This window comes from Mauremys mutica, chromosome 5, assembly GCF_020497125.1.
Source record: "Mauremys mutica isolate MM-2020 ecotype Southern chromosome 5, ASM2049712v1, whole genome shotgun sequence".
NCBI lineage: Eukaryota > Metazoa > Chordata > Testudines > Geoemydidae > Mauremys > Mauremys mutica.
In genome coordinates this window covers 58,893,529-58,916,481 of record NC_059076.1, presented here as the reverse complement: position 1 = coordinate 58,916,481, position 22,953 = coordinate 58,893,529, and the positions used below count along the sequence as shown (strand labels likewise).

The 22,953-nt window shown below is 41.4% G+C and overlaps 2 protein-coding genes and 1 long non-coding RNA gene across 5 annotated transcripts in view; 2 read left to right on the top strand and 1 right to left on the bottom strand.

Moving 5' to 3' along the window:
• The window catches only part of ZNF827 (zinc finger protein 827), a 130,760-nt gene extending 128,766 nt beyond the window's left edge, over positions 1-1,994 (top strand). The window contains exon 15 of the mRNA XM_045017998.1: positions 454-1,994. Coding sequence (XP_044873933.1) covers positions 454-1,261 — 808 coding nt within the window. The 3' untranslated portion in view covers positions 1,262-1,994. The remainder of the gene's footprint in view (positions 1-453) is intronic.
• A 2,438-nt stretch (positions 1,995-4,432) lies between these two features.
• The window catches only part of C5H4orf51 (chromosome 5 C4orf51 homolog), a 21,576-nt gene continuing 3,055 nt past the window's right edge, over positions 4,433-22,953 (bottom strand). For 2 of the 3 annotated variants that reach the window (XM_045018007.1, XM_045018009.1), the window contains exons 2-7: positions 21,577-21,653; positions 18,012-18,070; positions 13,221-13,299; positions 13,031-13,101; positions 11,333-11,408; positions 8,563-9,989 (exon numbers count right to left, since the gene is read on the bottom strand). In XM_045018007.1, coding sequence (XP_044873942.1) covers positions 9,781-9,989; positions 11,333-11,408; positions 13,031-13,101; positions 13,221-13,299; positions 18,012-18,070; positions 21,577-21,653 — 571 coding nt within the window. In that variant the 3' untranslated portion in view covers positions 8,563-9,780. Of the gene's footprint in view, positions 6,361-8,562; positions 9,990-11,332; positions 11,409-13,030; positions 13,102-13,220; positions 13,300-18,011; positions 18,071-21,576; positions 21,654-22,953 lie in introns of those variants that run through there. The other variant, XM_045018008.1, reaches the window with a different exon arrangement.
• LOC123370989 overlaps positions 22,515-22,953 on the top strand; it is an 8,626-nt gene continuing 8,187 nt past the window's right edge. The window contains exons 1-2 of the long non-coding RNA XR_006579680.1: positions 22,515-22,585; positions 22,724-22,829. This is a non-coding gene — a long non-coding RNA (uncharacterized LOC123370989). The remainder of the gene's footprint in view (positions 22,586-22,723; positions 22,830-22,953) is intronic.

Here is a 22,953-nt window from a genome sequence, read left to right as displayed (position 1 = left end):
GTTTCTTTTGGTACACTGTCAGTTTATCCTTGAAAGCTATTTTAAAGGAATTCCCCACATTCTCTTTCTGTATGTGTTTGGTTTCGTGCATGGCAAGTTTATTCTTTCTTTACACAAGTGGACATTCATACATTTCTGCACAAACTCCCTTTCCATTAAGAGATGAAGTAAGATTAGACACACACTTTTGTGGGATGAATCAATGTTTTCCTAGGATTAAGTTAGCCCTGCTGTAGTAAATCATCCTGCTCTTACATTTTTATTCTAGAGGCATAGGCTAAGAAGAGCAAAATATACTAAAATGAACTGAAAAATAATTTTGTTTGCCCTGTATTTAGACTCAAATGGATTGAATGAGAAGCTAAATCAAGAATGTCAATGGGTAGAAAAAGGTGAAAAATTTCTATTCAGAACTGACTGTCGGTCTTTTCTTTGGTTTTGTTCTTTTGATAGGTGCCCATTCTGCATTTACTCCACTAATCGTCCTGCAGCAATGGAATGCCACCTGAAGACCCACTACAAGATGGAGTACAAGTGTCGGATCTGCCAGACAGTGAAAGCAAATCAGCTGGAGCTAGAAATGCACATCCGGGAACATCGTCTTGGCAACCATTACAAGTGTGACCAGTGTGGCTATCTTTCAAAGACAGCCAACAAGCTGATAGAGCATGTGCGTGTCCACACTGGGGAGCGCCCTTTTCACTGTGACCAGTGCAGCTACAGCTGCAAACGCAAAGACAATCTCAACTTGCACAAGAAACTGAAGCATGCTCCACGCCAGACTTTCAGCTGTGATGAGTGCCTGTTCAAGACCACCCACCCTTTTGTCTTCAGCCGCCACGTGAAGAAGCACCAGAATGGGGACTGCCCCGAAGAAGAGAAGAAGGGCCAGTATTCAACCTCTAAGCAAGCCAGCCCTCTCCTAACAGTCAATAGCTCTAGGAACCTCTTGTCACCCCTCTCAGTCATGTCTGCCTCCCAGGCTCTGCAAACGGTGGCCATGTCAGCTGCACACAGCAGTGGAGCAGAGCCAAACTTGGGAGTGAAGGCCTTGGCCATAAATGGCACCTCTTTGTGCTTTGATAAATACTGGAACTCTGATTTTGCCCATCTCATTCCCTTAACAATGTTTTTCCCCAAGAACCACTTTGATCTCACATTCCATCCACCCAGACCTCAGACTGCACCTCTAGGTGGCACCTCACCTAAACACTCCTTCCTCGCCTACCTTGGACTAACAGAAAGGGCAGAAACTGTCTGAGGACAGTTACCTTCTGTACCAAAAATACCCCAACAAACCCAGCAGGTATACATTGCTGCAAAACCTAGACTGAAGAGGTATGAACACTTGTACTATATATCATTAGTAAGATTTAGAAAATGGCTCTGTGTGTATACTTATTGCATTGACCTGAAAGCTGCTTTATTAAATCTTCAGAGAGGTAAACCTACTGCATACTTCTACCTTCAGAGGCATGTTCCCAATACTCTTATCTAAGAAACAATTTTGTCTTGTTAAGCTGAACAAGAGTGTCCTTAATGGCAATCAGCACTTGTAAGATTACATATTGATGCATTTTATTTTTGGTTTGTGTGTGAGTGCGAATGTGTGAAAGAGAACGTGTCTGTAGTGTGCCATGACATTGCTTTTGCACATCCTTTGTATTGGCTTATTTAATAATTATTTTTTAAAAATTCCCTTTTCATTTACTTTCCTCCTTCCTTCTGCCTCCCCCAACCCTCCTTTTCATTTTAGAATTTTGTAACTCTGTGATTGTTAAGAAGAGCAATGCTTGGTTCAGTGAGGATTGGTATATTGGCTCAGTGCTGTTTGCAGTTTTCTATAGTGTGTTTGGTGCCTTGTCCTCAGATCATCAGTTGTAAAGATTTGAGGATTAAGGTGGAACAGATCTGGAAGAAATTACTTTCAGCACTGTAAAATGAGTGTGTGAAATTGAAGTGTGTGTGTGTGTGTGTGTGTGTGTGTGTGTGTGTGTGTGTGTGTGTGTGTGTGTGTGTGTATACATATACATGCCTGTAGTGTGTGCATTATATATACACACATTCACAGGGCCAGATCCTTTACTGTTACACTGGTGTAACTAAGATCAGAGTCTGGCCTATAGTGTACATCTTTTGTTTTAAAAGGGCATATATATATAGATATATCTATACTGTATTAATGCAGTGGTTACCTTTAGTTTGCAGGAACAACTTGTATAACTAGAATTCTATGGTGGTTAAATCCAGCAAAGGGGATTAAAAAAACAGGATATGGATAAATTCTGGGTATAAATGCTCAGACTAAAAAAGGCAGTTTTGCACAGTGCTTTAGTCTTGCACTAGTTTGTTCCTCACTTGCAAAAAAAAAAAAAAAAGGAAGAAAACATTTCTTTTACAGGATGAAGTAATATCAGATTGTATGTTTGAAAAGGTACCGGCAACTTCTTTGAAAGAGAAAGATATGAAAAGGTGCTGTTTAATCATACAGTTCTCTTTTTATACCCTCAACTTTTTGGTTGTATTTGCAAATTACGTGGTCCTATCAATATTATCCTCCATGTTATTAGTACTATTTTATTCCTTTTTGTTAATGGCTGATAGAGTGTACACTGCTAGAAGGCTAACTTTATACTTATTTAATGCTCTTACTTTGTGGTCATTAAAATGACAAATTTATATGTAGCACTTTATTGCAGTAAGAAGCAAAAGTGGATTGGTTGTATAACCTTTGTTAATCTTAAAAAGCAAACAGTGATCTTAAAGAGAGAGGAAAAAATGTTGGCTGCATGTTAATAGATCTCTATTTCTTAAGATAACAGTTTCCAGTGCAAAACAGACAGAAAGGTCAGGAGTAAAAGAGTCTTTCTATTGAAATTTGAAGTATAAAGTATTGAACCTTTAACAATTATTTCTCTCTTAAAATTAGTGGATGTACAAGAATGCTTTCTTATTGTGTTATTGTTTTCCATGGTATTGGCATTTGGGCTAGATCTTTGTTTCATCATGTGTTCATCAGGGTTTCCCCCAATCAAGCTTTAAAAGAAGTGGCCCTAATCAGATTTAATTTTCTACCCCCACATCTTCCCTATCTGAAAGCATCCTCTCACACACAGGGTTAAGGGTCTAATCCAAATCTCCTTGAAGTCAGTGGGGAGACTCCTAACAACTTCAGTGGCTCTGCATCAGGCCTGCTGTCTAGGACTGCACCAAAGTAAGGCCCCAATTCAGCAAAGCTTCCTTGTTCAAGGAAGACTTTTAGTCATATATTTAACTTTAAACATATTCTTAAATTCTGTGGTACTTAAAGTTAAGCATATGGTGAAATGCTTTCCCGAGCCAGGACCTAAGACATTAAGTCATTAAGCTCATTTGTAAGTTTCCACACCTTTTAATACATGTTAAAATATTGCAAGCTGTCTGCAATGAGAAAACACAGAATGAGGAGAACCTAACATGTTAGCAGGCTGTAATATACCAATTTAAAAGTAAAGTAATAATGAGGAAGTATTTCCCACCTAATTGTTTAAGTTCCATCAGATATTTTTGGTCCTGTGAGCATGTGGCTATTCTAGCTAAGCTATTAATATAGGTCATCTGTTCTAAATTTCTGTCTAAATCTATTAATAGGCAAGGCAAACAATTCAGGCCCTGTTTATCATATTATTGCACCTACGCCATCAAAACCCTCTTTGACTTCTTTGAGAGTATTGACAAAAACAGAGAGTGCTGAGTAGGGCTCTCCATTAATAACTCATTCAGAATAAGAACTGTTAAAAGGTGAGTTTCTTTACCCCCCTGAATTATGCAATCTGCATTTCAGTTAATACAACTGTTACAAAAATACATTCCTAGTGTTTCTGGCTGACCCTACTACAATAGAGCAGACACTTTAAAAAAAAAAAAAAAGGAAAAAAGCCCACATGTGCATCAGCGAATAAACTACAGCTGTATAAGAGCAAAGTAGTAGAAATGTTTAAAGAATATTTTCTGTAAACCAAATTGCACTATAATAAGGCTGGAACTCCCAGGAATTAGTGTTCTGAAGCTGTCAGCATATTAATCCCATGTGTTTAAGTTTTCTGCCAAACCTGTATTTGAATGACAATAACGTTTGATATAACTGAGCAACTTTGTTTAGCACTTTGGAAAAAAAAACATTTACTTCTTTCTGATGAGGGAGAAAAGATGTATTTGGAGGTGTTTTATTTTTGTTAAGAAAAATATACAGTATTTATCAGAGCTCTGGCATATACAATAATTGGTTTGCAGTTCAAAGCTAAGGAAAGGAATCTTCTCCATAGATATCTCTGACCTGTTAAAGACTAAAAGTTCTGGTAAATGTCTACCACCCCAAAGCTGATTTCATAGCCGTTTTCACTATGCATTCTTAAATGAAGGTTGACTTGGTTTTCCATTCAGTTAAAGTTCTCAGCACTTTCTTTCTTTCTCCTGTCCTTTTTTACTTGTATTATGTTCAAATATCACACTGTCAAGGTTTGTGTACATTAATAAAAATTTGTATTGTATAAAGCTTTTTGCATTATAAGGCTGTACAGGGTCATTTTGACAGTAACTGGTATATTCCTTTGCATCTTATGTTGCATTGCCAATTTCTAGTGTATCCAGTTTGGAAGTACAATATACTCTAATTAAAAAAGGTTGGCTATACTCTGGTTTCTTTTCTTTTTTCCCCTCCCCCTCCATTGGTTTGTTAACTACTCTATCTAACTTTAAGGATTTTTTAAAAATGCGGATAGGGAAGTATTCCCAACAGGAGTAACAGACATAAAAAGGTAAGACAGACATTTTATTCAATTTTAACCATGAGAAAATTCTGCAATTTTTTTTGTAATTCCAGTTGTTGTTACATTTTATATATTTCTTGATCACAAGTAGGAAAATGTAAGGAAATTAATAATTGACTATTTGGCCTTCCGCCATACTGCCTTGTGTTGGAATCTTTTCTAATCTCACAAGCTAAGCAGAGTGGGACCTGCTCAGTACTCCAAAGACCTCCAAAGCACTTATATACTGTTTGAGGTGGTACTGCATGATTCAGGATGTGGCACTTTTTCCTTTGATTCATTAATGAACCAATGCTCCAGTATATTTTTAAGGGGCATACTGTGTGGCTGAAAGTGCTGTCTTTCAGCTGAGATATAAGCGAGGTCTTGACCTTCTGAGGCATTGTAAGAGCAAAAATATAATCTGTACTTGCTAGCCAAATGTAATTTTATGTAAATACATTCTATCTACCTTCCAAATATTCCCCCTGTATTTTAATTGACTACAGCATTCGTCACTTCCTTTCCTAAAGCTAATGTGTAGTATTGTTGTGTACTGTTAAAAAGTTGCTGTGTTCCACCACAGGTATTTTAGTAGTGATCCCTAAATATCACTTGTATGATTTTCCTTATAAAGTACTTTGAGATCCTTCAGACTGTAGGTTGGGTGTATAAATGAAAGCCTTGTTGTGACAGCCACAACACAGAATTTAATAAAGGTCCCTCCTAGCATCCCTTGTAAAAGTCTGACTAATTATTCATGATAGCCTTTAGGTAAATTATAAGGAAATAGTGTCAATGATAAGGAGATTAGATCATCATAATCCCCTTAAAAGCTATGAAATTCTCATTTACAACCAGATTCTGCCACCCTTACTCATATTGAGTAGTATCTTACTCCACAGGTAGCCCAATTGAAACCAGCGGAACTAATTGTGGAGTACGGTGCTACTTCGTGTGAGTAAAGGTGGTAGAATCTGGCCTTTAATAGTCATTTAGTACATTTTGGTGAAATAATGTGAATTTTTCTGTCATCCAACACAGCGTGTATGTTTTGTCAACGTCTTGTAAAGATCAACATAAAAAAAGGATAATGCCATTAAGACATTCAGATGCACAGGAGAGATGGAGAGAGGGGAAACATCTACGCCGCTCCAAGGTCAGACAAATTGCCAAGAGTCATGGAGGTGAGGGCACTACTTATCAAAACAAGAGCTTGACACTTTGAAATGAAGTTAGAATAGAATATTGAACCACTGTAATGAAGGAATTATCTTATTCAAAGCAATCTTCAGTGCAAATCAAGACCTGGTATAAACTTCTAATTAGCTGGAGAATTCTTGGTTGTATTCCTAGAACAAATATTCTAATCCTTGAGTACCATGTTAGCACCTCATAGTGAATACTACAATGCTGTATCATGCTTTCTCAGTCTTGTGTTTAATCCTGCTCCTGCGTCAATTGGTAACTAGTTATGTTATAGGAAAGGTGCTTCTATTTTTTACATCGCCCTTGCTGCATAATCAGTTACGTTTGAGAAAAGATTGCCTCGCGCTCTCCACTTCAGCTGTTTCTATAACAAAGGAAAAGTAAAATGATATTCTTCTTATACTTTGAGTTATAAATATTAATAAATCTGCATCAATAGTGTAAAGATGGAGGATAAGCTAGACTCTGGGCAGCTTCTGTAATCTTTTTCATATACTATACCAGAGACTGATCTGTCAGACCCTCATTATGTCTTAATCCCTCCCTTACAATAAACATTTTGGCCAGATCATCAGCTTTCGTAAATTATCATAGCTCAGTTGAAGTCAGTGGAGCTGTCACAATTTACATTAGCTGAGGATCTGGTCATTTTGTGTAATTTAAAGACAAAGAAAAAATCCTGTTTGTCAGATTTGACATATTAACTAAATGACAACATTTATTCCTAATTAGAGATGGAACTTAACCAACCCAAACAGAGCCAAAGTTTCACAAACCTTATGGTCCCTGTGGACTCAAATTTGTGACAAAAGGGTTTTTACAGATGACTAACAGCAGAGTCTATATCTTACCAAGCCACACACTGATCAGAACATACATACATACAGAACATAGATCTATTACAGGAGAGTGGGTGCAGGTTTGTTGCCTGCAATATGCAGGAGGTCAGACTAGATGATCATGATGGTCCCTTCTGGCCTTAAAGTCTATGAGAACAGTAAATATTCAAATAGACTAAAATTAATCAAAGTTTGGTATGGGGGAAGAGAGAGATCAAAATATGGTATTTGCATATCTAGAAAAGCTAGATTACTTTTTAAAGATCTGTCTCCCTCAGAACCCTGCACGGTTTGATTTAGGTTATTAAAACTTTATTGAATTAGTTTTTCTGATATGTACAGAATATGTGTGTGTGGTGATATAAAGGCTATTGGTACACAGATGAGATGATTCCCTCAATTAAAATTAGAGGGAGCAAATACCTTATGGTATAGTATAAAGATTTTGAATATACTGCAGATGCCCATATATTTTAGAAAAGTTGTAGAGAGTTTTAAACATTTGAATTGGCACTATTTCTTGTAATCCGATTATCAGACTGTAAAGCCAACTGCCTTAATCACGAGGAATCCAACAGTACAGGGCTCCAAAGGAAACATTAAAAACCTATAACAGTTACCTAGGATAGCTTCTCTATATCCATATATAAATTGATGCTAATTGTAGAGATTTTTGTCATAGATCATATCAGTTGTGCATAGCTATATGTATGTTGTGGTTTTAAAATATCATTTGTTCCTAGTGAACAGATGTCCACATTACAACAACTGCAGTCATATTTGGTGCTAATTAGCTTCCTTTTTCGCAAGTCTCAGCAGAGAAGTTAAAGACTGGTGGTGAGAGTAAGCTCCTATCTCACCCCTAGAAATGGCCCCTTCAGGTCAGGACCAAGGCCCAGTGTGCAGAAGGTTGCACTGTACCTTTCAAACAGTACCTGTTCTGCGGGCTAATAAGGGATGTATTCCCCAAGGCTGTCAAGTCGGTACCCTTTGCAAACACTTAATTCACTTTTTTTTTTTTTAAGTCAACTTTACGCCACACACTTGCTTGGCTGTCTAGTAACAATATGCTCCCACGAGGCAGGAATCCCATTTTTGACCCATGTTCATTTTTCAGCTTCCCAAGCTGGCAGGAATGTTTTATTCAGCATTTTATTACTACTTGGTTTGTATACAGCCCTTGTCATCCACAGAACGCAAAAAGCGTGACAAAAAAAGGGGTCATTATTCTAATACCCAGGTTAAGTATGGGAGAAGCTGAAGCCCATAGAGTGACATGACTTGCTGTAAATCACACAGCAAGCCAATGAGAGAGGCATGGTGAATGAGGTAATATCTTTGAATGGGCCATCTTCTATTGGAAAGTACAAGTTTCTGAACTACACATAGCTCTTGTTCAGATTTTGGGAAAGAAGCAGAGTGTCTGTCTTCTTTCTGCAGACCTGAGAAAGAGCTCTGTGTAGCTCGAAAGCTTGTAACTTCCACCAACAGAAGTTGGTCCAGTAAAAGATACTGCCTCAGCTACTTTGCCTGGGACCAACACAGCTATGACAATGCTGCAAAAAGGTCAATGGTAGAGTAGAAGCAACCTTCTTAGAAAATTACTATAGTATCTTTTAAATCTCTTCTCTTCGTCTATCCCTTGATGTGAGGATGATGTCTGCCAAGGGGGTTCGATTCACTGATAGTGGCTGAGGAGCCCAATACGTGACTTGCGGATTTTCCCACAGAAGTGGCAGTTGCAATTTTGGAGGAGACATAGTTGTTGGCTAGACTGTTGTGCCCTTTCTTTCCTCCTTTGTTGCTTCTCTGTCTCATGAGCATGTCTGTTCTCCTCAAAGTGAGCTGTAGCTCGGTGTATGGTGTGGCGCCACTGTGTTCTGTTCCTTGCCGAGTCCTCTCTGTTTGTTGGGTTGATGCCTCACTTTTAAGATGTACTTTCAATATGTCTTTGAAGTGCTTCCGCTGCCCTCGGCGAGCCCTTCTTCCCTGACTTAACCGAGAGAAGAGTATTTGCTTCGGGAGGCGAGTGTCAGGCACAGTGTACACAGTGACCAGCCCAGCGGAGTTGGTGTTTCATGACCTGCACTTCTATGCTGCTGATGTTGGCTGCAGAGAGAACGCTGATGTAAGTGCATCGGTCTTCTCAGCTGATCCTGAGAATCCTCCTGAGGCAGTGCTGTTGGAACCACTCCAGCCGCTTGAGTTGTCGTCTATAGGTTACCCAGGTCTCACATCCATAGAGAAGGGTGGGGATGATAACTGCCTTGTGAACCAAGATCTTGGTGCCTGTTTGTAGATCCTTGTAATTGAAAACTCATTTCAGTAGTCTTCCAAAGGATGTGCTGGCACCCCACATTTTCAATTTCTGTATTCAATTTCTGCGTCAATACTGGCTGTTTGGGAGAGGTGACTGCCAAAGTATGGAAAATGGTCCACATTTTCCAGGGGTTCTCCGCTGATGGTGATTTGTGGAGTATGAAGAGTAGTTTGTGCAGGTGAGGGCTTGGTTTTCCCAATGTTGAGAGAGAGACCCAGGCTGTCATAGGCATCTGCAAAAAGATTTAGGGTACTTTGCAGGTCAGCCTCTCTGTGTGCGAGAATGACGCAGTCATCTGCATACTGAAGGTCAGTGATGCCAATTTTTGTGATCTTAGATTTTGTTTGGAGTCGTCGGAGATTGAGGCGTCGACCATCCATACGATACGATAATCCTGATTCCATCAGGAAGGCAGTCACGGATGAGAATCAGGATCATGGCAAAGTAAATGGAGAAGAGTGTTGGAACAGTGACACAGCCCTGCTTGATACCAGTGTGAATGATGAATGGTTTGGTCTCTGAGACATTGCACAGAGTGGTGGCAGTCATCCCATCATGGAGTAGTCTGATGATGGAAATGAATTTCTGCGGACAGCCAAACCTACACAGCACCTTCCATAGGGCATCACGATTGATAGTCAAAGGCCTTGGTTAGGTCGATGAACGCCATGAACAGTTCCGGGTGTTGCTCTCTGCACTTCTCCTGAATCTGTTGTGCCATGAAGATAATGTCATTTGTGCCTCGGGATGACCTGAAGCCACATTGTGATTCAGGGAGGAGTTCCTCAGCAAGGGGGAGAAGGCGATTTAGTAGGATCCGAGCAAGGACCTTCCCTGTGATGGAGAGGAGGCAATACTTCTGTAGTTCCCGCACAAAGATTTGTCCCCTTTCTTGAATATTGTAATAATGTTGGTGTTCTTAAAGTCAGGTGGAATTTCTTTGCAGGTCCAGATTTTGTCGAGAAGTTATCAAAGTTTGTGCTGGAATATTGTTCCACCAGCTTTAAAAACCTCAGCTGGGATATCGTCTGGCCTGGTGCCTTGTGATTTTTTGTCAGGATGAATCTTTTAAATACACATAAGTCCATTGTAATGGACCATTGTAATATTAAAAAAAAAAGATCATAATACAGAAATATCCCTTCCACTTAGTATAGGAAATACCTAGGGAGTAACAGTAATATTTACTTGCCAAACATCTGTAAAGATTTTAATAGCAACTATTGTCATTTTTCTATTGCAGTATAAATAAAACTCAAGTTTGTCGCATACTCTCATCCCTCTGCAGAGGGATCAGTGTAAATAATCTTCCACTACTTGCTGTATGAAGTGGTTTAGAGTCTCATCAATTCCTATTCAAGTTAGGGAAAAGATTCCCATTGACTAGAATGGTAATTGGATCAGGCCCTAGGAGCTGTGTTGAAACTCAGTAGCTTCAGTTCACAGTTGTTTCATATGAAAACCTTTCCGTCAGTTTTACTTTCTATGGGTTTGCATCTCCTGTGCCTAAAAATTCAGTGCAAAGCTCAGTTGAGATTACTAACTTTCAACTGGCTTCTTGTGAAAATCAGGTGGATTTTTGGTATGAAACCAAAAATCTGCTTAAATCACAAATGTTTTGACAAATCTAAGCCAAGTTTTGAGCTTGTATTTGAACCCAGTAAGAGCACGGTTTTACTTGGCTTCTGGTCTTGTTACAAACATTGCACAGCTCTTGGGATACTAATACTACATAGGCTAGAGATATGGCTATGCTGCATGTAAATCCAGCTGTTGTGCTTGCATGCATGTGCACAGCAGCTGATTTTTACAAGATGGATGTGAAAATATCTATAAGAGGGACTGAATTCCATGAGTCCCTATTGTACAGTAACAATACAGATGAGCTGCAGCAGTTACTGAACTATCTGATTCTTCAGTCTGCTTGCCTACTTTCAAATAATTGGTGACAACTTCCCATTCTTGGAAGCTTTCATGCTTCTGTTCTTTTTTTCCCTTCCCCCAATTGTGTCTAATATTTGGAGATGCCCCTTCCTTCACACATGAAAAATATGGACTAAGGACGGAATTACTGAAATGGTGGTCCATGCTCCTGTATTGTCCTCTGCAATACAGAAACCTGGTGTTCCCACTAAGCTTTAGTTTTAAAACCTATACAGGTAATTTCTATCATGTACCTTCTTTTCCAGCTTTCTTCAACCAGTGATTCATTGAAACAACAAACTCGGGCTTGTTACTCTGCTGGGAAGTTGCCTGTTTTAATAAAACACAACCAAGTGCTCTTTAGCTCTGATTATTGTCTGGTATTTTAGTCTCTCGGTGTTTGCTGGACTCTAAGTTTCTGAGAAATGTGTGTATATAATGGAATATATTTTAGAGAGTAGATGTTTGATTTGCTTTTTATATATTAATTGCTTCAACATCAGATATGAAAAAAAGATTTTCCTTCTAGTTTAGATTAAGTTGATTGAAAGTTTGTTTCGTGACTCTATAAAACAGATTTACCTAGCTGGGGATATTGAAGTTCTATTAGTGCCAAAGACCTATATCTTGTATCTTTAGAGCACCAATCACCATACTATGTGGGTGCTTTTAATCTCTTTGTGTCTTTACATCTGGATCAACATAATTTAGCCTCATTGTGATGAGACAGACCCCAAAAACAGTGTGAATCAGGAAGTCCTGGGATTCTGAGCTAGGACTTTATACTGAAGTATCACTCACACTTGTGAAGGAAGTTCTATATATGCTGGAGAAGCCACAAGCATTTTGACAGTGGACTGGTAGGGAAACCTTATCCAACACCATGATTTTAAGTGGTAGGTGATGCGTCATTATTTCCCTTACCATCTTCAGCAGTGGTACAGAAGATTACAACATCGGACAGGTGTGTCTTTCTGTCAAGATCACTATCTTGCCTGGCAATTCTAGCACTGGAGAAAGATCTGTCAGAATTTACAAGGTAGGAGATTCTGACACACAATAAAGTTGAAGCAATTGCAATGTTAGTAAGAGGTAGACAGCTCACCTCAAAGAAGGTGCAAAGATATGGTCAGTGAAGAAATTGGCACGAAAGGGCATTGTAAAAATGGGATTTGTTGTTGTTTATTTATAGCACATAATGGGCATTGCTAGGCACTTTCCAAATACTTGAGAAGGATGGTCCCTGCTCAGAGGAGATCACAATATAAAGACGGATAGACAAGTAAACAGAGGCTAGGAAAATGGGAACAATAATAGGCAGTTGCTATACAAATTAACTTGATTCACTGTAAACAACAATATGACAAAAATGGGTCTTTAAGAGGGACTTAAATATTGACAGGGTGGAGGCTCTGTGGATGAGTTCAGGAAGGTCATACCTAGAGTTGTGCAAATAACTGATATTATTTGATTTAATGGCAATTCCAAAAAAATTGTCTGGAGTGGAAACAAACACCTTGTTTCTAAATGTTTCATTTTGATGTTGAGTTTTTTTAAGGCATTTTTTAATTAAAGGAAATTTTGAATTAAAAAAATGTTTCAGTTTTTAAACGTTAAAATGAAACAGTTGGATTTTGGGGGAATTTTTTTTTTCTGACAAACAATTTGGTGAATTCTGCATGAAATTGTAAAATGTTTCAGTTCACCCAAATCTGCATTTGTTGCTGAAAAAAAGTTTTGATCAGAAAATTTGCCCAGCTCCTAGGCATACTGTGTACTGGAGGCTGCCTCGAAGAATGCACAGAGGTGTTACAAAGAATTTCTGCCTTCAGAGAAGATGGCTGGTTTTGAGTAGCTCTAGAACCCGGGTCTTCTGCCTAGGCCACATAAGGGGCCTGTTCTAGAAAAGTTATACAATGAAAGCTACTTACATAACAGCTATAGGTCTTTACCTTGTGTGGTATAGTCTGCATCTTCTGACTTTCTGCTACACAACTTTTTGTTTTCTCAATATTTCTGCCCTCTGTCATGAAGTGGTGAAAAAAAATAGGCTGAAAACCAGCAAAGAATTTGAAACATGGAAGATTTATATTTTAGGGAAGCAAATGAAGCCTCGGGGGAGTGATTTAGGCTTACACTCACCATTTTCACTGGCATGTTTTATCCAGTTCTGAGCTGCCTGATGTGACTTTGAAGCACCAGAGTACATATTTTGATACACCTGTAAAAAGATAGTAACAAATCATTGCTCCTTATACCAAGGATGCCAATCTGAGCACATCACAATACATCACTAGCAAGTGTCTATATTCAGATATACTGTGTGATGCTGTCCTAACAGTTCCACAGAGCAGCAGCAAACAGAAATGAGAGCACTGCAATGAATGTGAAAACAAGCAGATCTGCTGTAACCAGGCATGTTTTATTATATGGGCTTGATTTTAAGAAGAGCTGCCTACTCACAACGCCTGCTGACGTCAATAGGAGCTATGGATGGCCAGCACTTCTGAAAATCAGGCCCACTGTCTCTGGGTATCATATATGATTAGCAGGTATAGCTTCTGAGAGAGAGAGAGAGAGAATGTGCGTGTGTAGTTCAGCATACAGAATGAGGATAGGATGGTTGAGCAAATGCCTCAGTGCCATTCAAGAAATACAGGCTAGCACTTAGGGATCAATCTTCCTCCAAATTAAGTCAATGTCAAAATTTCCATTGCCTTCAGTGGTGCAATAATTTGCCCTTAAAAAGAAGTCACAAAATTAAATTAATCCATCTCCAAAGTCCAAGTCCATCTCCAAATGGCTAGTTAGACTCCAAACAATCAAAAATGCAATACTAAGGCAGGCCAGATAGAGGGGAAAAACACAACAGTATTTAAAAGTGGTAAAACATTATACCCATTTTAAATGTATTGCCCACCGGGAGCTATTCAGAGCATGCCCTCCAATGTTTTGACCTCCAATAGGTCTTGTTCACAAGTCATTGGTCATAGAAGCCCAGCTGGTATTCCTAATGAACACAACAACAGATCCAATTACTTCAACCAATAAGCATTAAAAAGAAAATGAAGCACCAAAAGCCTTTATTGCTTTGTTAATTCAGATACATATATCTGCAGATATTACAATAAAGGCAAGAGCACAGCATTCTTATCCCTTCACTTGTCTTTTCTGCAGACTACACATGCTCTAGTCTTTAACACTTTCCGCACAGGTTTTATTTTCCAAACCTTGTATCTTTGTTGCTTTCTCCTAACTTCTCTTTCCAGATTGCCGAAATGGGCTGTCCCAAAATGAACACATTTGTCTAACTGAAGCCAAATTGATGCTGAGTAGATTGGTTTACTTAACCCCGTTTGCTTTGTGTGGGTTTCTCCCATCATAACTTATAATCATCTTCAAAGTAGTTGCAGCCGTATATTCCATGTGGGCATGTGCACATGCTTTGCACCAGAGCCGGAGAACTTTGTCTAGCAGCCCATGTAGGGAAGGCGCTCGCACCCTGCCAACATATCCCCTCCCTGGCAAATAAGGGCGGTACCATCCCAAACCCCTCTGTTCCTTCTCACCGCCCATGGCTAGAGTAAGAGCTGTGTGGTGTCTTCACCTCATACTTCCATCCTCAGTCTTCTGAGAACTTGGCTTGTATATAGTAATAGTATCTTAGATGTAGTTTAAATGTTAGTTTAGTGTTAGTAGAGCAGTTGGCTTCCCTGTGAGATGCCCTCACGGGGTTCAAGCATTGTACATCATGTAGGGGGGACATCCCCAACAGCAATCCCCACCCAAAGTGCTTGTTGTGTCTTAGTGAGGGACACATTAAAGAGTGGTGCTCCATCTGCAAGTCATTCACAAAGAGGACTCGGGACAAGAGATTTGTGGTTGAAGCAGCACCTTCTGGAGCAGACTGTGAGCCAGGACTGTGTCTGTCATGAAGGTCGCAGAAGTCACAGATTCCGTGACTTTCTGTAACCTCCGTGACTTCTGCAGCAGCCAGTGTGGCTGACCCCAGGGCCGCCCAAGCAGATGCTCCAGTGCAGATGCTCAGGTCGCCCTGGGGACAGCCACACCAGCCACTACTTGGGCAGCCCCAGGCACCAGTCCCAGGCCAGCCAGAGCAGCCACAGTCTGTGGCCCCAGACAGTGGCCCCAGCGATTCCAGCCATGGGGCATCCATTGAGTCCAGTACCGATGACATTGGCACCAGAGCCAACCATCTCCATGCCAACAGCATACCAGGCAGCATCAGACCTTCTTTGCCTCTCAATCCTGGACTCTAGTTCAGGAGTTCTCCAATGCTATGACTTCTACCGGCTCTTCCTCCATTGTGCCTCCAGCACCTTCTGGCCATGTTGCAGAACCGCCAGGTCTGTCAGCACCACAGCTCGCATTAATCATAGAATATCAGGGTTGGAAGGGACCTCAGGAGGTCATCCAGTCCAACCCCCTGCTCAAAGCAGGACCAATTCCCAACTAAATCATCCCAGCCAGGGCTTTGTCAAGCCTGACCTTAAAAACCTCTAAGGAAGGTTTGCAGACTACCCGAGCTGCAGACTGTGGCATCGAGACTGGGCCTGGCACCGAAGGCCCACTTAATGTCATGTATCCTTGGGTCCTGTCATTGTCATGGTGGCAGATCCCATCATCCAGTTTAGTACTGGCCTCGGTGCCAGTGCATTTCCCGGTACCAAGCAGGAGTGGGTCCCATTTGGTGCCACTGGTGCTAGTTCCCCACTCCTCTTCAGCACTGATGCTGCCTCCATATTGGGCTTCAGATAAGTCTGATCAGTTGTTTGGCCCCATCAGTGCTGGCTCCCCCATTTGTCACCACAGAACCTCCAAGATCCCTCAAGATCCAGTTCAGTGTCGTCATCCTCGCCAGATTGCCCTTGGATCACTATCGATACTGAGATCAGGATAGGGGCTCTTGGTCTGGTGCCTACTGACCACCAGTGCCTTATCTGTATGCCTAGTGTTTCCTTGGAATCCCTGGGACACGCCACAGTCCCTAGTGTCCTACTCCTTGACCTAATCCAGAGAGATATTACTGGTCCCAACAATGACTCCTGCTCCCATACTGTCTCAGCTGCAAGTGACCACTGAGTTCATTCCCTCGGAACCTACAGGGCTCTTCTGACCCGATCCTATGATCCATCGCTGGCGCAGTGAACTGCCTCCTCGTCCTCCCTGGAATCTCTCTCTTCCTCGGTGCCCGGGGACTTTAACGTGTATCAGGACCTCTTGAGGAATATGACCACTACTTTGGGCATCCACAGGGAATTCCTGCAGGAGATTATGTATAAACTGCTGGATATTCTCCAATCATCAGCTCCAGAGAGAACAGCCCTCCCAATAAATGAAAGGTCTGCAAATGTCCTCTGGAATACCCTCACTTCATTGACTTTTGGCAAAGTGTTCGGAGAAACAATACTTCATTCCCATGCAAGGGTTTGAGGGTTTCTACTCTCACCAGGCCCCTAACTCCTTGGTAGTGACTGCATGACTAAATGAGGAGGAGAACTGATGTTCAGAGTGTGTCCAGCAGGTCTTGCTTAACAGGGGTAAGCTCTCCACTGATCAGCTTATTCAGCCAAATGGAAGTGATTCTCGGTATGATGGTTAGCCCAGGGAGTTCAACCGACACTCCAAGATATCCTGGATACAAGCCAGAATCTGTTATACCTTCAGTCTTCCAGTCTTATATTTAGTTCATTGAAAGTCCACCTAGTGGGAATTTTGGCATTTCATCCACCTATGCATGAGAGTTAGTGTTTTCAAATTCCATGGCAGTGAGATTCTTGAAAGGAGTCACTCATCTCCATACATCAGTTAAAGAGCTGGTTCCTTTGTAGGGTCTTAATTCAGTTTTAGAGGCTCTTATGAGACCTCCATTTGAGCCTCTGGCAATTTCTTCTTCCCCCTTCTGTGTCAGAAAAATGCCTTCCTTGTGGCAATAACTCCTGCAAGGAGAGTGCGTGAGTTGCAGGCTTTGATGGCAGAGCCTCCTTACACGCAGTTTTGCAGAGACAAAGGACCCCTGCAGCCACACCCTAAAGTTTTTATCTAAGGTGATTTCCCAGTTTCACTTGAACCAAGTTTAATATCTACCAGTGTTCTTCCCTCAGCTGCATTCAATCCCAGAGAAGCAGCATCTTCACACATTGGATATCAAGTAATGTTTAGCTTTTTATCTGGATAGAACTAAACCTTTCCATTCCTCACCTCCTCTGTTTGTTTCATATGCAGACTGAATGAAGGGTCAAGCAGTCTCTTCACAGACACTCTGCAGGTGGATAACTTCCTGTATCATGACAGCATGAAGAAGCCCAGACTTGGTCCTCTGTGCATACATTTGCAAACCACTATGCCATTACGGTTGCATCCAGAGGAAATCCAGACTTTGGGAAGGCAGTCCTGTGGTCCTTCTGTAAGTACACTCAGAGCCCCACCTCCTGTTAGTACGGTTGCAAGTCGCCCACATGGAATGCACAGCTGCATCTCCTTGAAGAAGAAAAAACACCCACCTGTTGCTTTTGTTCTTCGAGATGTGATGCAGACATGTACTCCATGACCCACCCTCCATCCCGTCTGCATCAGAGTCTGTACTCCTGATATTCGGTGCGAAGGAACTGAGGGGTTTGGGGCAGTGCCATCCTTATATGAGCAGGAGAGGGGCTACGGCTCCAGGGCAACGAGTGCCCCCCCTTCCAGGGTACTGCTAGGCACAGTTCTCTGGCTCAAGTGAATGGGGTGTGCACATGCCCACACGGAATACATATCTGCATCACATCTCGAAGAACAACAGTTACAGGCAGGTAACCATTTTTTAATAAATCTTTTGACTAGGATAAAATGCTGATGCCCTCTATTGGCAACACAAGATCTATAGATTTAAATGATCAGGTACAAATTAACTTCAAATTCTGTACTTACTACCCGTTGTCTGACATATTTAGAATCCTCTCTGTAACCTGGATGTTCATAGCATTTGCCTGGAAGGAAAACAAGAAATGGATGCCTTACAGTAAGTACAATGTTCAGTCCAATTTCTTGATAAAAATGATAATCAACTTGATGATGTGTTGAATTTTACAATACACAGATATATACAGAGAGGAAAATTAGGCTACCAAATGAAACAGAGTCTACCCAGCTCATCCTCCTAGGGAAAATTTGCAGGATGGGGCCACAGAGGAGGTGATCTCCTTGCAGTTATTTACCTCCCCTGCCACATTTTGCCATGTGAGGAGCAGGTTTGCCTCCCTGAATGAAAGGCCCAAGGCCTGCTCCCAAACTTGGCAGCTCTCCAGGGGTCTGAAGAAGATGAGGTCCATCTAAATGGAGGCTTTGTGGCTCCTCAGCAGCCACCTTCTCCCAACCCACTCACTGGCTCCCCAGCGACACAAGTCCATTGGAACTGTAATACCAGGTTCTCCTCTGACCATGGCTGTCTCCAGCACACTCCAGCAGAAAAATAATACAACCTGGGCTTGTATTTATTAAATTATCAGAGAAATGTCCACTTGGTCAGATGGGGGGCAATGTGCATCCTTCCCCTAACCTGGCCAGTCCCTCCCACTCCACCTGTACAGAGCATGGACCAAGCCAAGTGGCCGCTGCAGTGGTGGGTCCAAGAAGCACAGTCTGGGTTAGAATAGTTAAACAAGATCTGAGAGCTAAGTATATCTAATATACTAAGTAATATAAATGTTAGTTACAAATATTTACATCTACTTTTTGAATGTACTTCATTTTAATTAAAACTCTATTGAAACAGCCAGCACAAAAAATGCATATATGGAGCAATGAGAAATAACTATGGATGCATTGCTGCCCCATAACAATGGAAGATTAGAATTCTTTTACTGAGTTGCTAATTCTGGATTATTAAAGATGTTATACAATGACTCATTAATACAGCTAGAGCCCTTTATTAGATCATTATCAATAATAAACTAACTTTGTGCACTGTTCTGGGATATGACCTTTTTAAACAGCAGTGTAGTCTACAGCTCAGGAGGTTCCGGGCTCTCACTAATCCCAGCTGTACTACTGACTTCCTGTGTACTATTGGGCCAGTCACTTTAACCTCTCCTTGGCCGTTTCCTCCCCTATAAAATCAAGGTGATACGTGCCTCCCTTACAGTGGTGTGTAGACGATTACTGAGTTAAAGATTTGAACAGCACGAGGAAGATGCAAAGTGCTAGATCAGAGCAAAATATTGTTACTGTTGTTTAAGGATTTTAATTCTGCAAAACTCAGATATAGCTAGAGGTAAACGGCCAGTGTAGAAGTGGGACTTCCCATTCGTTGACAGACCATTGATGTGGCACTTTTCATTGGTATGGTGGAAAAACATCATGAAGGTTTCTTTGGTAGTTTTAAAAAAAATTCAGGAGATGACAAATGAAGGAGACTAACCTAGTAATTTAACACTTTGTCAGTCAGAGACTTCGGCAATACAGTTTCTCAAGGTACAGAGAGACAAAAGACTCAGATAAATTTTGTTCCCAGCTACATGCTGGCAACTCCCATTCAAGTGAATGAGGGCAATAGTTGGGGTAATGATAATGTGGCCCATATAATAATAAAGAATCATAGATTATTAGGGTTGGGACCTCAGGAGATCATCTAGTCCAACCCCCTGCTCAAAGCAGGACCAATCCCCAAATGGCCCCCTCAAGGATTGAACTCACAACCCTGAGTTTAGCAGGCCAATGCTCAAACCACTGAGCTATCTCTGCCCCGTCATATGCAAGCTTTGGGAGGAGTAGAACTTATGGTACATCTCCGAGTTACATAGTCTTTACCTTTCAATTGTTCAGCTACTATGGTTATAGGAAATCACAAAGAATGTTGAAGGTTTTTAACTAGTATTTTAATATTAACTATTGCACAGAAAATGATTGAGACAACAATAAGGTGTTTTTAAAATATTAGATCAATACAATTAGCTTCAGTCAGACTACTTGTGCTTATGTATCTTGTTGAATTGGGCAAGTTTAGAAAGAATTTGAAATATCTCGAAATGTTAGAAACCAGGAAGAACACCCTATTTATACTGTAGTGAGTCACATTCCCTAACCATAACAAACTTAATTTTTACCTTCTCACAAAGAAAAATCTCCACCTTTACTGTAGCTCATTTTTCCTCATCCCCATTACAGAAGTGACAGCTAGATATTTGGTATTTATGAACTACATACTGATAATGTAGACGGTGAGTACTTACAATTGCCTTTCACAAGTTCACCAACAGCTTCAAAATAAACTTATATTACAGCTTGAACTGTGTCTTGCTGAAAAAGATCTTAGTTTTAATATAGTTTTAGTTAAGGTCATTTAATATAGCCCTAATTTGTTGGCATGTCTCCAGTCCCCAATCTAGATCCCCAATCCATGAACTCTAACTTCAGAAATAAATTGTGTTATACAGTGAGAAAGACTGATGTTAAAAGTGATGATACTACACTGTAATTATGTGAGGAAGCTCCAGGAGTTAATACTATACTTCTGTAATTGTGATCCCCAAATCTTATGCTGCTATTAATGAAATGCTGTGGGTGTCTTATTTTAAAGTAATGCTGCTTACACATGTATAGACAGACATACTAAAACATACCATGGTTTGTTTAGTAGGAGGAATAAATTCTAGCAATTATTGCAGTCTATATTCAAATGTAATATTAAAATGTGTCTAATGACAGATGACATTTAATGACCTTAATAAACCGTGTCTGCAGCCAGTGCTTCTTTGTTCCTATGGGTGAATTAACGTAGCCTCCATGGATTTGGGACCTGGGATCAGAGGGGGCCTATGGACCCACAAACTTTGGATCTATGCGGGGACATTACCCAGAAAGTGCTGGAGGTAGCATTGGCTGGGCCAGGAACCAGGTATTTTCCAGGGAAAAGTTTTGATTGGGGAGGTTGAGGAGGAGGGACTTTGGTTGGATCAGATCCAGGTTTCTTTGAGTTTCAGTCAACCCGTTTGTAGCCATTGTCCATGGGCCATTTTGCAACTGCTTGTCTTTCACCTGACAGTTCCCTGAAACAAATGTTTATCTTTCTGTGGCAGTCCTGGACTGGTGGCCTACTTGGTAACTGCCTAGTTGCCTAGCCCATTTGACCAGACTAGCTAGAGGGAGCACCCCCAGCAGGCGCAGAGACATACTAAGAGGGCTGAGCTGCCACTGCCTCAGACACTGGCTAGCTGGTGCTGCAGGGCTAAGGAACACTGCTCCACAGCACCATCTAGCCCAGGGCCAGTCATCCTGCAGCTGCTCTGGCCAGCTCTCAGTCGCTCTATTATGTCTCCTCTTTGCCTCCCACCTAGATGAAACCTTCCAAGTATTTTCACTCTCCCCCCAAACCCAAGTCTCTCCCTACCTCTAAATCATTGTCATTGCTCCATCAGTAACAAGAATCTAGAAATCACAGCGGTTGCCAGATTGGCTAAGGAATCATCCTCGGAATAACCAAGTATGTTAGATTTACCTTTGTCATCTGCAGCAGTTTGTTTATCACTGTTGTAATATCCAGGTATATAATGAAGCTGGTTTACCATAAACACTCTAGAGAACACACATGGAGAGAGAACATTTAAGTCTTTTAGATCAAACAAAAGGCTGTTTTATTTCTATAAGCTTGCGCAATGTGATAAATTTTCAGAATCTCTACCTTGTGTGACAAAGTTCCTCCTCTACCTTGGTGGGTCCTGCGCTTATTGGCAGATTTGCTCACCTCAGTGATTTTCCCCACAGTCTGGGTCAACTTCTCCTGTGTCTGATCAGGAGTTGGGAGGTTTGGGGGAACCCGGGCCTGCCCTCTACTCCGGGTTCCAGCCCAGGGCCCTGTGGATTGCAGCTGTCTGTAGTGCCTCCTGGAACAGCTGCACGACAGCTACAACTCCCTGGGCTACTTCCCCATGGCCTCCTCCAAACACCTTCTTTATCCTCACCACAGGACCTTCCCTCCTGGTGTCTGATAACACTTGTACTCCTTAGTCCTCCAGCAGCACGTGCTCTCTCACTCCCAGCTCCTCTCACACACTTCCTCTCCTCTGGCTCCCCCCCCCTCCCCCGGACTGGAGTGAGCACCTTTTTAAACCCAGGTGCCCTGATTAGCCTGCCTTGATTGGCTGCAGGTGTTCTAATCAGCCTGTCTGTCTTAATTGGTTCTAGCAGGTTCCTGATTACTCTAGTGCAGCCCCTGCTCTGGTCACTCAGGGAACAGAAAACTACTCATCCAGTGACCAGTATATTTGCCCTCTACCAGACTCCTGTACCCCACTGGTTTGGGTCTGTCACACTTGTCATTGGTCAGTTTTCTTTATTTACAATAAGTTATGCAGGTGTTTTTAAAAATCTGTTTTACTTAGGTTCTTATGCCATGCCCATCAACGCAAGAACCCAATGGTCCATCTGGTTGGGTATCCAGTCTCTGACAGTGCCCAGTACAAGCTGCTTTGGAGAAAGAAACCTTAGGGAACTAAGCACCAAAAAAGGTCTGTTCTTTTCCCATGGCACTTAGAACATTCGTTATGCTCTAGCTGGTCAATAAGGCATAGCTTTTCAAAATGTTACATGGGAGATGCCATTCTAGTTCTATAGTTGTTTTACAGGATTTGTATGTCTGTCTCTAGGAGCAGGATTGCAGGAGACAATTCTTAACTCCCGGAGACCATTTGCAGCTAAGGATCCCGAGTGGAAGAAGGAATCTATCTGTGGCTCATCAGCCAGTCACAGCAGGTCAGCTTCTTAGGCACCTTAGACTCGCCCCTCCCCTCCCCTCCTTCTCCGCACCCCTCTTCTCAGCATTTCATTCCTGGCTAGATTAGGTGGCTGACTTGTGAAAACCCCCTTTTTAAGTGCT